Genomic DNA, 16,011 nt, shown 5'->3' on the forward strand with positions numbered 1-16,011 from the left:
ATGCCTTTTGTTCATAGTAATTACCTTATTCCTTTGTATCCTTCTAGCTAGCTACTTTATTAAAAAATAAATAATAATTTACATAAATATTTTATCAGTTTGCTAACTAAGAAATATATGCTAAAATATATATTATATGAATTACTATAAAAAGAACCGCAAATTGTCGGTTTGCAGTTTGCTCAAATCTTTAGCCAACAATTTTAGACTAGCAAAGCCCAAAGACAAAAAAAGAAGCAGAACAGCCCAATTTAATCTACTAAGACCAAGTTTAAACAGGATCCGAAGAATTAATACCGAGCAATGGATGCATCCAGTACAATTTTTTTCTCCTCTCTCCCCCCCGCACGGCTATAGTTCCTATCCTCCCAGATGAAATTTCTCAGCTTTTAGATCTCCCCGGATCTGGTGATGTGCCAGAACTTAGATCCACTCCGAATTGGATCGAAGCAAATCTTTACGTGGAAGCGCTAGGTGTTTGTGGCAGAATCGACGGTGATAGGTCATTAAGTCGCAATGTCTTCAGCAGCAAAATCGTCTAGGTCCAGGCAATCGGTTCCGTCTGGGGTGTACCAGGGCAATGGAGGGGCCGCGCAGGAGAGTGGGGTCCAGCTGGCGGACAAGCTTAAGATCTTCAAAACGGAGAACTTTGATCCGGATGCCTATGTGCAATCCAAGTGCCAAACTATGAATGAAAAGGTTCCAATTTATTTATTTATTTTTAGTTTGGCTTATTGGTGGATGTTGATTGATGGAAATCTGTGAGCTTCTGGGATTGGGATCTGAATTTTTTGGTTATTTAGGTAATAGGTGGATTTGGCAAATTAAATTCTGTAGGTTTTGATAGTTCAGGAGTGGGAAATAGTTTGATTAATTGTGAAAATGATATGCAAATGGGAATTCCATGGCTTCAATGTCCGAAAAGATGTCTTCTGTAAAAATCGAATTACATATGCTGATTCAAAGTGAAAACAAGATAGAGGCATTTAATGATGAAAATTTGTCATTTTGTAATGAATGGATTCAAAGTGGTGGCTCTACCATACTGAGTATAGTTCATTAGGCTGCTGACATTAGGGTTAGTACTTCCAAAACCGTTAATTTATCGACCAAACATCATTTAGGAAACACTATCGATGTGATCTTTTAGCTGATTATCGTGATCTTTTAGCTGATTATCGTTTCACCATTCTTTTAGGTTCTATGCAGTGTGTGATGATGATGCTATAATTATTTTTTGTTATTAACATCTCATCATTTCTTTTAGCTAAAGTATTCGCCTTTATTGAATTTCCTTTATTTTTGTTGTAATAGCTGATAGATCATAATGGCAACGCTACTATGTAGCTGGTTCCTCTTTCTAGCTACAACATTTTGTGTTTATTCACATCTCATTGTTCATTTTGCTAGCTAATGTACTTACCTTGATTTAATTTCCTTTATATGTAGTATAATAACTGATATATCATAACTTTATTCAGGAAATAAGACACTTGTGCTCATATTTGCAAGATTTGAAGAAGGCTTCTGCCGAGGAAATGCGAAAAAGTGTTTATGCCAACTATGCTGCATTCATTAGGTCTGCGCATAACCTTGTGGTCTTTCTCATCTTTTCTTTTCTTTTCACCAGAAACAAAAACTGTGATTGCTTTGAAGTTTAGAGTGTCATTTGAGCTAATACTTCTGAAAACCCAAGCAAACAAAATAACTAATTTAGAAGGGTACATTCTGAAAGTATGTCCTGTCCATTAGACAACATCTCACCAATGCCTTGTTGGCTGCACTATGAAAGAATTAGATATATGTTGAATCAGAATTCCTACTTTTCAATAAACATCTCACCATACTTTTAGTCTATCTCTTGTCTTACCTAAAACTCATTTCCTTTTGTTAGAACATCAAAGGAGATATCGGACCTTGAGGGAGAGCTCCTATCCATCCATAACCTTCTCTCCACACAAGCTGCTGTAGTACACAGTCTATCTGATGGAGTCCAAAGCGACTCCTTAACCGATGGTCCTGATGGTTCTGAGCAAAGCCACACCTCTTTTATCGAGGACCAGGACCAGTCTGAGATTCAAAAGTGGGCAACTGAATTCCCTGATGTGCTCGATGTGTTGCTTGCAGAACGGCGTGTTGATGAGGCGCTTGATGCCCTTGACGAAGCAGATCGGATCGCTGCCGAAGCAAAACGTGACCAAACCCTTAGCGCTGCTGAAATCAAGTTTTTAAGGGATTCTATCTCAGAGCACAGACAGAGGCTTGCAGACCAACTGGCTGAGGCTGCATGCCAGAGCTCGACACGAGGCGTCGAGCTTCGAGCTGCCGCATCAGCTCTCAAGAGGCTTGGCGATGGTCCACGGGCACACAGCTTATTGCTAAATGCTCACAACCAGAGACTCCAGTTCAACTTGCAGAACATACACCCAACAAGCACATCATACGGTGGAGTTTACACCACAGCCTTGTCACAGCAAGTATTCTCAGTAGTCAGCCAGGCTCTGAGTGATTCTTTGGAAGTATTTGGTAATGAATCATGCTACACATCAGAGTTGGTTGTGTGGGCCACACGCCAGGCTGAGGGATTTGCACAGCTGGTGAAACGGCATGCACTTGCCTCATGTGCTGCTGCTGGAGGGTTGCGGGCTGCGGCTGAGTGTGTGCAAATTGCGCTAGGGCACTGTGCGCTTCTCGAGGCACGAGGTTTGTCTCTCTCATCGGTGCTCCTCAAGCTGTTTAAGCCGAGCGTGGAGCAGGCACTTGATGCAAACCTGAAGAGGATAGAAGAGAGCACTGCTGCTCTAGCTGCAGCTGATGACTGGGCTTTGACATATCCTCCGGGTTCTTCACGTGCATCAGGCAGGATGTCTGTGGCAGGTCTTGGGCTCCAGCCAAAGCTCTCAAGCAGCGCACACCGGTTCAACTCGATGGTTCAGGTGATTTATTCCTTTCAAAAATATATACCCCTAAAGAATTAAGGAGGGGGTTTCTTGTGCACGGAAAGTGCAAATGCTCATGGAATATTATGTTTACTGATATCTTTTGTTTGCATAAAACTATGCTGCTTTGATGGGTACGAGTACACATAACACATCTGATACAATATGAGTACTGTGATATGGCAATTTCAAAATAGGATATGATATGTCTGTGTTATATGATCTTTTCTAATTTTTGTGCACGAGAAATAACATTTTTAAAGAGTTGCCTTAAATTTTCTTTTGGATATAAAGGATGTCCAAAATTTGAAGGTTTAGATATAGAAAACTTTATTTTAAATAATATGCTTACTATGCATATTTACTAGTGGCAAAATTAAATAGGATATTTGTACAGGAATACATAGGATTAACTAAATTTGTAATTTACTATTTGCACTTATATTATTGGCTCTAAGAGAGCAATTGATCTAAAAGACACAAAAACAAATTCGCAAAATTCACCAGGAAGGGAAATGGACATTTCCAGCTTTAAGACAAAACTCGATTGACTTCTACAAGATAGACCCCAACTTTATATATAGCATTCCAGAGCTACAAGTTTCTCCAAATCTTTTGGGAGATTGCTATTGCAATCTTCCGTGGCTGGATACGTGTCTATCTATGCTTTGTATTATATCCAAAATTTAGTTTAAAATGTTAGATATGTCAGCTGGTATCTCAGACACATGTCGTTCTCATAATGATGTATTTGATAGCTTTGCTAGCTTATGTGATTGGCATAGGCATAATGATGATTGGGTATGTTTTCTGAAAAAAAATTGGAGAATTTCTTATTCATCGGAAATTTTATATGCAAATAATGAGTGTTAAGTATATCAGTTCAGAGTTGAGGCAGCATCCCTACATTTACTTGTGATGCTCAGGCATTCTCCTTGCATGAGCATATATGACCTTTTGTCCATCCTCATTTTCAGGATTTCTTCGAGGACGTGGGCCCACTCCTCAGCCTGCAACTAGGTGGGTCCACAATGGATGGCCTCCTGAAAGTCTTTAGCTCTTATATCGACCTCCTCATAAACGCTTTACCGAACTCAATGGAGGACGATTTGAATCCAGAAGGTTCTGGAAACAAGATCGTAAGGCCTGCAGAAACCGAGGCGCAGCAACTTGCATTACTTGCCAATGCCTCTCTTCTTGCCGAAGACCTACTTCCTCGTGCTGCCGTGAAGCTGTACCAGGCAGCTGCTAGTGCAGACAAGAGGGGACAGACCAATCGCATGCCAGAGCAAAGGGATTGGAAGAAGAGGTTGCAACGATCAGTTGACCGGCTGAGGGACAGCTTCTGCCGGCATCATGCTCTCGAACTCATATTTACAGAGGATGGTGAGAGCAATCTCAGTGCAGAGATGTATATCAGCCTGGATAATGTCGTGCTCAAAGAGCGCGACTGGGCCCCATCTCTGATCTTCCAGGTACATAGTTGCTCTTACCTTTCAAATATGTCATTTAGTTGGGATTATCTTCTGATTACATCTGATAATTGATATCTATGTTTTCTATGCATTCTATTGGATTGAGATTTTTTGATACCTGAGTTAGAGAGTTCTATTATTTTTTGCAGGATCTATATGCAAAGCTAAACAGGATGGCCGTTATTGCTCAAGACATGTTTGTTGGCAGAGAGAGATTTGCAACCTTGCTAATGATGAAACTCATTGAGCCAGTCATTCTATTTATTGCTGATCAGAGCTTCTGGGAAGAGATTGAAGAAGGGCCCCACCCACTTGGCCCCTGCGGTCTTCAACAAGTAATTAAATTTCTAAAATATTAATAATATGACCTTATATAGCCGTAATCCCCAAACTGCAGTTTGCACTTTAGTCCCCAAATCCCATGTTTTGAAATTTATACTCAAACGTTCAGCTTTTGTCAATCAATCCCAAATATTTTTTTCTGTCAATTCTTACAACAGTATAAGACTGGTTGTCAAAACTTGAGGGTTGGTATAGTTTCCCATATGTATACATATTAAAATGCTGTCTTAAGTCTCCTTTAATGAGCGGCATCCTCTGATATCTTTCTTTTTGTTGTTGAGTTTAGTTTTACTTGGATATGCAATTTGTGATCGTCTTTGGGCAGCAAGGAAGGTTCTTATCTCGACATGTGCACCAGGTCATACTTGACAACATTGAAAGAGCTGTTAATGCCTTTGCCGCCTCCGGATTGGATCCTGAACAGTAAGATACCAAATAGACCCTTGGATGCATGTGAATTATATTATAGGGGTTTTTAGGCATGTTTGGATCTTGAGCCGTCTTTGGGCTCTATCAAAAGTTTTGAGTTTTTCGGTCTATTGACCATTGCTATTTAAGTACTATAGTTGAAACCAATTGGGCCAAGTCCCAGAGAGGAGTAATAGCCTCAATTCTTGCCATTCATCTTAATAGATAACAAAAAGAGAAACATAATATAACAAAAAGCACTGAGAACTTCCTTTTCTATACCAGCACAAGTACTTGTTCATCCAACCACTGGTTGATATGATCAGTACAGTATTAAATAATTTAAACATTGTAACTCCTAACTTTCAAGCTAAATATTTTTAAAATTATATTAGGCATCTGGATGGAGATGATGTGATCATAGAAATATGTCAAGAAACAATTGGTAAAATAAGTGGCAGAGGCCGATATGCTAACGGAGACAGAGACCCGAACAGCCCTACTGCCTCAGTTTCTGCACACTCCATGTCGTCAGTATGACATATTGCCAACTTTCTTTCCTCTTGTTGGCCCTTCTCTAGACAGATCCCTGTAAAAATAAACAATAATTTCTTGGTTTTAAATTTTTTTTTTTTGCAAGTGTAGAAAATCATGATTGGTTTGGCCTAGGATTTCCTTTTTTTTTTTCCTCAATCTTTTCTCTCTTTTCTTTCTTTCTTTCTTTCTTTATTTTCCTTTTTGTATTATTCTTTGATTGATTAGCTTGTGCCCTCCATTTGTTATACTTTTTGGTCTATATTTAATTTCAGAAGGATGCATGCAAGTTTGAAAAGTCCTAGGAACATTTCTGAATAATCTATAATTATCTGCAGACTTATCATGTGGGTAATTGCAATATTTTTCACTTTTCAATCAATCCACCCTTGATGCACAAAGGATCAATTTACCGGGCCTTAAATAATATAGTCTCAAATATGGTCTTTTTAATGCAAGCTCACTGTGCATAGTTTAACATATGTTGCTTGTGCTGCAACTAAATGTATGCTCTAAATTAGTGAGAGCAAAAGATAATTTTGCATAGAAACCAAACTGGGGTTAATTGTACAACATGAAGTTTATGCAACTTCATGTATTCTTCATTTTTGAAATTTGTCTGATCCTATTATTTCATGTTCCCATTTAGCAGGCTAACACTGGATCATACATTTGGAAAACATATCACCTGGCTAACAGTTTTAAAAGAAAACACTGGCAATTAACTTTCAAATAAACAGAAGATGGTAGGCAAATTGCTCATTCAAACTTAAATTAAGAGGCCAAACAGCACTTCAGAGCAAGGCCTGATATCCGTGCTGACGAAACTGGTTCCCCTTGACTGTGTAAACCATATTGGATTCTATTCATTGAAATGTGCAATGGTCTGATACTCTGATGCTTCTAAGCGTAACTGCATTGAAGAATGTGTTCAGTCATGTGAGAATGGCAACCTTAGCGGACTGAACCTGAATGTGTTATTCTTGTCATTTCTCCCTCCGATTCTGTGAGACCTGTGTGGACATAATCTTTTGAGAAAATTGATGAGGATGAAAAGAGGACTGATTCCAAGGTAGCTGATGATGGTTGAGTTGGGATTGAAATGCTAAAGATAGGCGGATGCATCTGGTGTTGGTTGCAGGAAGGAAATATAGTGGGCCAGATTTTAGGCCGAAATTTGTTCTGCAATTTTTCTATGATCCAAAATCACTAGCCTAGGTATGTAGAGCCCAAATTTATGAAAGAATGTAATTATTATTTATTTAAGTTCCCTCATCGAGTCAGACTTCATGCCTCCTGAGTACTTCACTGAAATGAGCAACATCCGAATAGTTCGTAAAATCTCTCTTTTTTTTTAAAATCTTGACAGTGGCTGTCAAAAGGTTTAAAAAAAGAGAGATTTTACGAACTATTCAGATGTTGCTCATTTCAGAAGTACTAATAGTTCGTAAAATCTCAAAGCATAATCAGACAGTCTGAATTGTGTAGGCTGACGAAACTAGTTCCCCTTGACTGCCTCCTTCCACTGCATGGTCAGTGAAATTGAATAGATCCTTATCTGCTATGTTAATGGTCGATGATGTGATGATTGAGATAGGTAAACAAAATTTTTTTAGGCACTGAGGGGATGCCCACTAGTCAATTTATGCTGAGAAGTGCTTGCCGTAGAGGCACTGGTTAAGTCAGTGATCCGCTTAAAAATTACTGAATGTACCAATAAGGGAGGGATTGTGTCTTTTTTTGAAAGAAAGATGGAGGTCTTTGCCTTCCAGTATCCTTTTTTTTTTTCAAAATAATTCTCCATCAGGCTGGTTTCAACTTTCAAACATGCGATCTCTCACACAGAAGACACTACTTTTTGTCACTAGACTAAATGCTAGTTCTTAATTGTGCTCTTTTGATTTCGAGTGTATGTGATTTGATTCACATGTAAGTTTATAAATTTGATATTGGATATTGTAATAAGATAAGTTTGAGGCAATGCAACTGTTGGTGAGAAATTACCAGAAATTTATGCAATGCATAGGAAATTCAGTTATGAAAAAATCCATGATATACCGGAGCTGACGAGCTGTCCTCTTAATCATAGCAGAAAAGCTGATTAGGCAAAGCGACAAAATTTCTCAATTTCTGTCAATTTATTGTCAATATTCATACGGCCGAAAGATGTATATTTTTTTACAGTACATGTTACCAGTTTTCTTGCATTAGTTCCAGCAATAGGATAAAAAAATATCAAACTTTGCTATCCTGTTAAAAAAGCATGGTAAAGCCCATATTATATAGAAGCATATAGAACTACATAAAACCAGGCCTAAGTAGAATTTTGACACAAAACCAGTCCCAGCACAGATGAACTAGATGGAAAAGAAATTAGGCTCAAGACGACAGCAAATACAATTGGAGAGGAATTAAGATGTTATTCAATTAATCATAAATATCTAATTTAATTGAAAACGACCCAATTTTTGGTGCTATTACATATGTTGATATTAAGTAGCTCAGTCTGATGTTCAGTTTTACTTCTCAATTGAAGTTTCGGTCGCTTTTGCACAGTTAGCATTTTCAAACAGATTTGGGATATTAGAGATCGCTTTGTTTCGTAAAATTAGTTGGCCAAACTATCCTAACATTCTCTCCCATCTATCACACAAAGTAAATTGCTTGAAAAATAAATTGATCCCGTTAAATCCTAAAAGTTGATGGCTTGATTTGATAAACATAGGTTTCAAAGCCAGTAACTTGAACAAGTTACAATGGATTAACTAAGAGTTGTTAGTCATATCACATTATCACATCCAATTTGCATACGTGTGATGGTTTAATGGAATAAGATTAATTCAAAGTAGTAGAATGAAGACTTATGTGATAAGATTGCGGACTTTGAATGTGTTAGGTGGGGAACCGAAGAAAAGAGGTTGGTAATTCCAACAAGCAATATTTATCGGATTCCATTTCCATAGATTAGAGATGGATCAAGATTGTCTGCGGCAGGTCCTTTTTCACAGGACTGTGTACTTTTTATAGCACACCTAGGCATGGTAAGCAACTAAGCATTATAGTGACAACTCAATAATTCGAGAAAGATTTGACAGGATTAATATTCGTGACTTGGAAATAATTTATAATTATATATTGATTTCAGACTGGAGATCTTAGTCTCACAAGAGAGCAAATATATATATATATATATATGAGATGGGCTACGGTGAGTTGCGAAGTAAAATGTTTTTCTACTTCACGCCGTATTTTTATTTTGAAAGTCCAAACGACCGATCCGAACCGTTAGATGTTTAATCCATATTGAAATGTGCTTGGAGACCAAATTTTACATTTTTTGGAATTTGTTTACTATTTATTAAGCATTTTTTAAAATTGCTGTTTTGCTGTGAACAGTAAAAACAGTAAAATTTTCTGGACCATCAGATCAGCGACTTTCAAAATTACTTAATAAATAGTAAAAAAATTCCAAAAAATGTAAAATTTGGTCTCCTAGCACATTTCAATATGGAGAACAAGATGAACGGTTCGGATCGACGTTTTGAACTTTAAAATCGCAAAATATGAGCGTGAAGTAAAATAGTCGCTTTACTTCGCAACTCACCGTAGCCCACCTCATATATATATATATGAGGAGGGATCAAGTTACAACAATTTTTGAGTTACAACAAGTTACTACAACTATTTTTTTCATTTTCAAAGTCCAAATAATCGATCCAAACCGTTAGATGTTTTTTTTTTTTGGTGTTACAACGCCCGTAGGCAATACCGTTAGATGTGATATTAACAATAAAATGTGCTTGGAGACCAAACTTTTCATTTTTTAGAATTTTTTTACTATTTATTAAGATGGGTACAAAAACTAGTCAAATTCAGACCATTAAATTTTGTACCCATCTCTATTGTCTGAATTTTGTTACTTCGCAACTCACCGTAGCCTTACTCTCTCTCTCTCTCTCTCTCTCTCTCTCTATATATATATATATATATATATATATGAGAAGGGATCAATTTACAACAATTTTTGAGTTACAACAAGTTACCACAACCATTTTTTTCATTTTCAAAGTCCAAATTGTCGATCCAAACTGTTAGATGTGATCTCCACAATAAAATATGCTTGGAGACCAAATTTTATATTTTTTAGAATTTTTTTACTATTTATTAAGATGGGTACAAAAAGTAGTCAAATTCAGACCACTGAATTTTGTACCCATCTTAATAAATAGTAAAAGAATTTCAAAAAATGTAAAATTTGGTCTCCAAACACATTTTATTGTGGAGATCATGTTGAACGGTTTGAATCGACTATTTGAACTTTGAAAATGTAGAAAATAGTTGTGGTAACTTGTTGTAATTTCTCTCTCTCTCTCTCTATATATATATATATACTAGGAACTTTTTTGGCTTATGGAATAATTCGTGTATAATTCTTAAAAATCACAAATAATTTGAGAATAATTCAGGTATACCGAATAATATGGGGATTGATTTGCCAATGCCTCAAATCCAAATAATTCATAAATCTTGTTACTATGGTAAGCATAGTTTGAAGAAGACAACTATTTTGGTTCCTACAATTTATTTTTAAAGTTAAGAGATTTTTTTTTTAACACGCAACCAATAATGTCATGCTTAAACCTACTTGAAAGAAATATTTGTAATTTGATAGAAATAAACTAGAAAGTACATTTTTAACATTTCATGTTAAACATATTGGTATGTTTAGACTTAAGATGTTGGATGGCTCTGTTATATTTTTAGATCAATTATTTACAATTGAAACTTATATGGTCTAGAATATTACATTATTAGTCAAAACTTTTGTTGTTGTATATTTTATACCAAGCTAGTGAAAAAAAAAAGATTAAAAGGTTTTAAATTGAAGAAAGACTAATTGAAGACCATCATTTGATTTTGTGTCTTTAAGCTTTTATAATACTAAAATATAAAATTTGATCCTGAAACTCATAGTTTGACCCCCATATTTTGTAATTAAACTCTTCATCACGACCCTCGTACTTGTGAAAATGATAAATATTATGAAATTTATGACTCTATGATTCTCAATTAGACATTGTTGAAACTCATTCAAAATCTTTCAAAACAAAGCTATATTTATATTTACAGTGACATGTTACATCACATCCATTTTTTGTTTTATTAAATTGGCAATCTCAAATTCAATGTTACCTACCTTATCTGATCTCCATTTTTGAAAACTTCTACTACAAAATTCAAGATAAATATGCATAGCATTAATTGCGTTTTCTTTTCGGCCTTTCGATATGACACACATTGCATTATAAAATTTATAATTCGATCTATAAAGCTGCATATTATATATGGAATCTAAAATTACTTACATTCTTGTAAAATATCCGACCGTTAATTTTTATATAATAATTAGAATGAAAATATTTAGCTGCCAAGCGGATCTTTCTCATCTTTGTCTTTGTATAGCGCTAACTGGAATTTTTTTCATAAACCATAATTAATAAAACAAATTTTACGGAATCAATATGATTGGTTTTTTTTTTTCAAAAACCATAAGGACCGTGGGGTTCCCACGGTCTCAATTTTTTTTTTTTTTTATAAAACATAATTTTTTTTAATTTTTAATTTTTTGTATTAAAATATTAGAAATGTTGAATATATTTCTTTGAAAATAGATGAAATACAATATAATTTGATTTATTAGAAATACTGCAATAAATAACCCGGATCAATATTTTTCAGGTCGGGTTTTTCGCGGCTGTAAGAAAAATTAATATATTTCTTTATGTGTTATTAGAAAAAAAAAAATGCTTAGATTCTGAGTTATTGATCCCGGTTCAAAAGTCACTTCTAGGTTATCCAGAAAATATTGTGATCCTTCTAGGACATTTAATTTATAAAAAAATATATCTATTTTGAGAATTCCTTTTGAATAAAAATCATTAAATAACTTCTAAGCATTTTTATTTTTTTATAATAACACATAAAGAAATATATTAATTTTTCTTACAGCCGCGAAAAACCCGACCTGGAAAATATTGATCCGGGTTATTTATTGCAGTATTTCTAATAAATCAAATTATATTGTATTTCATCTATTTTCAAAGAAATATATTCAACATTTCTAATATTTTAATACAAAAAATTAAAAAAATTATGTTTTATATAAAAAAAAAATTGAGACCGTGGGAACCCGACGGTCTGGAAAAAAAAATCTGTTTTTAAAAAAAAAAAAAAAAAATTTGAGACAGGTCCTTATAGTTTTAAAAAGAAAAAATCAATCATATTGGTTCCGTAAAAAACGTTTTATTAATTATGGTTTATGAAAAAAATTCCGCTAACTGACCCGTCACATGATGTAACCCATGTCAATATACGGCGAAAAGCATCTAATTATTATCTAACACGTGTTGTTCATAGAGAGCTGGAGTAAAGCTGTTGCTCTCTCTCCTCTTTCACTCCTCAGCATTTATTAATAAAAAATTAATTAAATAATTAAACTTGCTACTTAACAAAAGTTGTGGTACAAGCTGGTTGGATAAAGGGGAATTTTGTAGGGTACAGCAACTTTGTCAAGTACAGAGATACCGGTCCGAGAGGACCGCTGGAAGATGGTACTGAAGTTTGGTACATAGGCTACAGGTAGCGAGTATCTTCTAGAAGGGTTTGATAAGTGGATGCATAAAATTAAAAGCTGATAAAAAAGTTTTGTGGGCATAAATTTGGACGGTAACTAATTCCCACTTCCAAATGATTTGCAATTCTAAAAGATGATAATAGTTGAATGCGCAGAATTGTAGAAAGCAACTTAAGCTTGATGTGAAAATACGGTACATGAGCATGGTCGATCGTGCAAGGAATAGCTCAAGAATAGCGATTTTTGGATTAGTGATTGAGAATAGTGCTAACCCAAGAGATTCAAAAATAGCACTAACTTTGGCTATTCCGGATTTGTAGAAATGTTGTTTGGATTGTATGTTAGGAATAGCAAAGGCCAGCGGGTGCTAAATCGCTATTCTTGCGGGTGCTAAATCGCTAACCCAACGTTTTCACGGAATAGCGGAATAGAGCTAATCCGGAGCTATTCTTAATCTTCGTTTCACGTTTGGATGACCCTCTTCTAAGAATAGCTCCGCTATTCTGAGAATAGCTCTATTCTTTGAGCATCCAAACGCAAATTGTACAGGCAATTTTACTCGGACGAGAAAAAAATATTTACATCAATTAATCAGCCAAATGTGATTCTTATTGAAAATCGGGAACGGCTCTATGTACATAGGACTAAATTCAGCTCGAAATTAATCAGGTAAAATCAGTTTGATCTTTATTAAGGTTTATGCGAACAAACTTTAGAATTCACGTGAATCAAGTACACACGGATCTTAAGGCCCGATCAAATTTCAAATTTAATTTGATCTGATACTTATTGAACCACTCTGCTCTGTTGTATATGCTATTTTTATAGAAACGAAATTTCGAGAATGAAGCACAAATGAGAAAAGAATGAAACTATAGTGATATATAGAGGCATAATCAAACTTTCGAACTATAAAGATCAAACACACAACAAAGATCGATCATATAATTTTTTTTACTACAATTAATAAAAATTAATTTTACAATACCATAATATTTTAATCTAAATTATATAAAAAATTATATATATTTTAAGTCTTATTTAGACTCTCTAGTCTCTTAATCTCACCGACCAATATTTCATTAGCCTGGATTAAAATTTGCTCGTTTTTCCCATATTATCTCTTTTGAGCCTTTTGTCCGGATTCTTAAAGCATCAATTATATTGAATTGAGCTTCCTTAATACATTTTTTTAGTCCGACTCCACTGAATAAGTGCTACTAAATTATATTCTGGTTAAGTTTGAGACTTGAGACTGAATATCTAGATATTTTTATTGTAGAGAAATTTCAAAGAGAAGAAATGTAGAGTAGGGGATGGAAGCAGTGGGCCAAAAACCCACGCGGGGCACGCATCCCCACCAAAACCAGCGACGTTGACCTGTCTTAGACAGCTTACTTTCTGACCATATCTTCTACTCCTTTATTATTATTTAACCATCTTTTTAGACTATCATGTCTTCTTCCTCATTTTTATAAACATTTCTTCTTATGTTTCATATTTTTTTATATACTTCTGATGTGCTTCTCTATTCAATTTATCATTATTATTGTTATCTTTTTGGACTACCTTGCCTTGTGTATAAATTTAACACGCAAAACAAAGCAAGCACAGCTTTCTTCCTTTTTTGACAATTCAAATCAGCACCACAGATTTAAGTTCGTTAGCAAACAGTCGTTTAAAAAAATGGACAAGTAGCTTGGTAGTTTTCCCTTTTAGTGGCATTCGTTAAGGAAAAGAATCATATCCAATCCTCAGGGGAAAAAAAAAAAAGTTACTGTCCTAAATTTTTATGATGTTGCATCGTCCAGTAAAGCTCAAAGTTGTTGTATTACTTTCAAAAGTTGAACAATTCTAGAAATAAACAACCCACCCCCTCATCTCTTTGATATTTGCATCGAAAAAAGTTAGTATATATTTGATAAATTATTAGTAGTTTATGTTGCGGGTATATATGAAAATATTATTTTTTTATAAATGTTAGAGTTTAAGTCATTCAACTATTTAATATTCACAAAAAAAAATCATCTGAGTTTTATTTTATTTTTTTTCCAAAATTTATATTAATAACGTTAAAATAAATCAAATTGAAGAAAATGACATCATTAATTAAAAAAAATTCAAATATGACATTTCTGTTGAATTATTCAGCGGAATTATGGCCAATTCCACTGGATTATTCAATAGAATTGCATGGGCTCAATTCCGCTACATCATCCAGTGAATTTTTTTTGTCTAATTTTGCTGGATTATTTAGCGGAATTAGTTTTTTTTTTTTTTTTCTAATTCTATTGGATTCCTATCCTTTAAAAAAAACTAATTCCATGGATTATTCAGCGGAATTAGACAAAAAAAATAATAAAAAAAAACTATTCCGTTGAATAATCCAACATAATTGACCACGAATTCCACTGGATAATCCAGAGAAAATGTTGTTTCTAGAATTTTTCAAATAATGGCGTCATTTCCTTTAATTAGATTTATTTTAATGTTATTTGTGAAAATTTCGGTTGTTTTTTACTATATAAAATGATGGTAGAGAATTATGTAGAACTAAAATGTACAAATAAGTAAATAACAAAGATCAGACCAAAATTCTTTTATCTCTATATTTTGTTTTTGGATTGTTTTATCTTTTGTGAATTCGTAATTAAAATAAAAGTACATCTTCACATTTTTTTTTCTTTCTGAAAACTATGAAGGTAATAAAAATTATTTACCTTTTATGGTCTGATATTTTAATTCTTCTGATATCAAGTTTTACAAACTTATTTCAACCATCTTAATTATCAATGACTGACAAATGGAACAAAAGTAATAATAAATAAAACAAAAATGGAGCTTCGTTTTCTAGAAATAATCAGACAAATTTGTTTTGGAGTGATTTTTCTTTTTCTCGGTATAATTTCGCACAGTGCAAAATTAAGTATGAATCTTATACAAATTAATTTTGACAAAGATGGATTATATTCAAATTTAAATTTATATAAAAATGCATTTATAAATGAAAACTCAATGCTATAATTGATGGACGAGGCCAGAGACAACAATTGGCAACAATACGTCTTCTGTGTCCATTTGCTTTTTTAAAATCGATTTCAATTAAAGGATTAATATGTGTATATATCAGGGTTCTAAATAGCTAGCTATAGCAGCGCTATAGCTTTTTCGGACCATAAACGCTAAGCTATGAGATAAAATTGCGCTAACTCAGCTACGACCGCTATAGCTCTAATAGCTGACCACTATTACTGCTATATGAGAACCGCTATAGCTACCGCTATGCTACATGATTTTTTTTTTTTGCAATTTATATGGACTTCTGTACTTCTATTTTTATTTATAATGCTACATGGTCTTCTACGATAAGTATACTAAACCAAACTATATACTTCTATTTTTATTTGTGATTTATTTTATCATTCTATATCGAAAAATATTCAAATACTAATTCTTCATTTTGATTACTCTTTTTATAGTATTCATTTGTAAAATTATTATCGTTCGTTTCAATTGAAAGCTGATTTTGATTATTATTATAATTAAAAAATGTTTAAATATGTATATTGACTTCATTTACCTTATAAAATTAATTATTCTTTGTCTATTATAATATGTAATACCATGAAGTATAAACTATTAAATAATATTACTTTTTAGTTTTTAGATTTTTTTTCCT

At 33.9% G+C, this 16,011-nt stretch overlaps 1 protein-coding gene across 1 annotated transcript; it reads left to right on the top strand.

Annotated features, from left to right (window-relative positions):
- The first annotated feature begins 273 nt into the window (after positions 1-273).
- Positions 274-5,996, top strand: EXO84B (exocyst complex component 84B). The gene is made up of 7 exons (XM_078317149.1): positions 274-699; positions 1,482-1,579; positions 1,895-2,936; positions 3,917-4,414; positions 4,564-4,749; positions 5,043-5,179; positions 5,560-5,996. Exons 1-7 carry the CDS (start codon positions 517-519, stop codon positions 5,702-5,704), a joined length of 2,289 nt encoding a protein of 762 aa, XP_078173275.1. The 5' UTR covers positions 274-516; the 3' UTR covers positions 5,705-5,996.
- Positions 5,997-16,011: the final 10,015 nt, after the last annotated feature.

The sequence above is a fragment of the Carex rostrata genome, chromosome 16 (assembly GCF_964058835.1).
Source record: "Carex rostrata chromosome 16, lpCarRost1.2, whole genome shotgun sequence".
Classification (NCBI taxonomy): Eukaryota; Viridiplantae; Streptophyta; class Magnoliopsida; order Poales; family Cyperaceae; genus Carex; species Carex rostrata.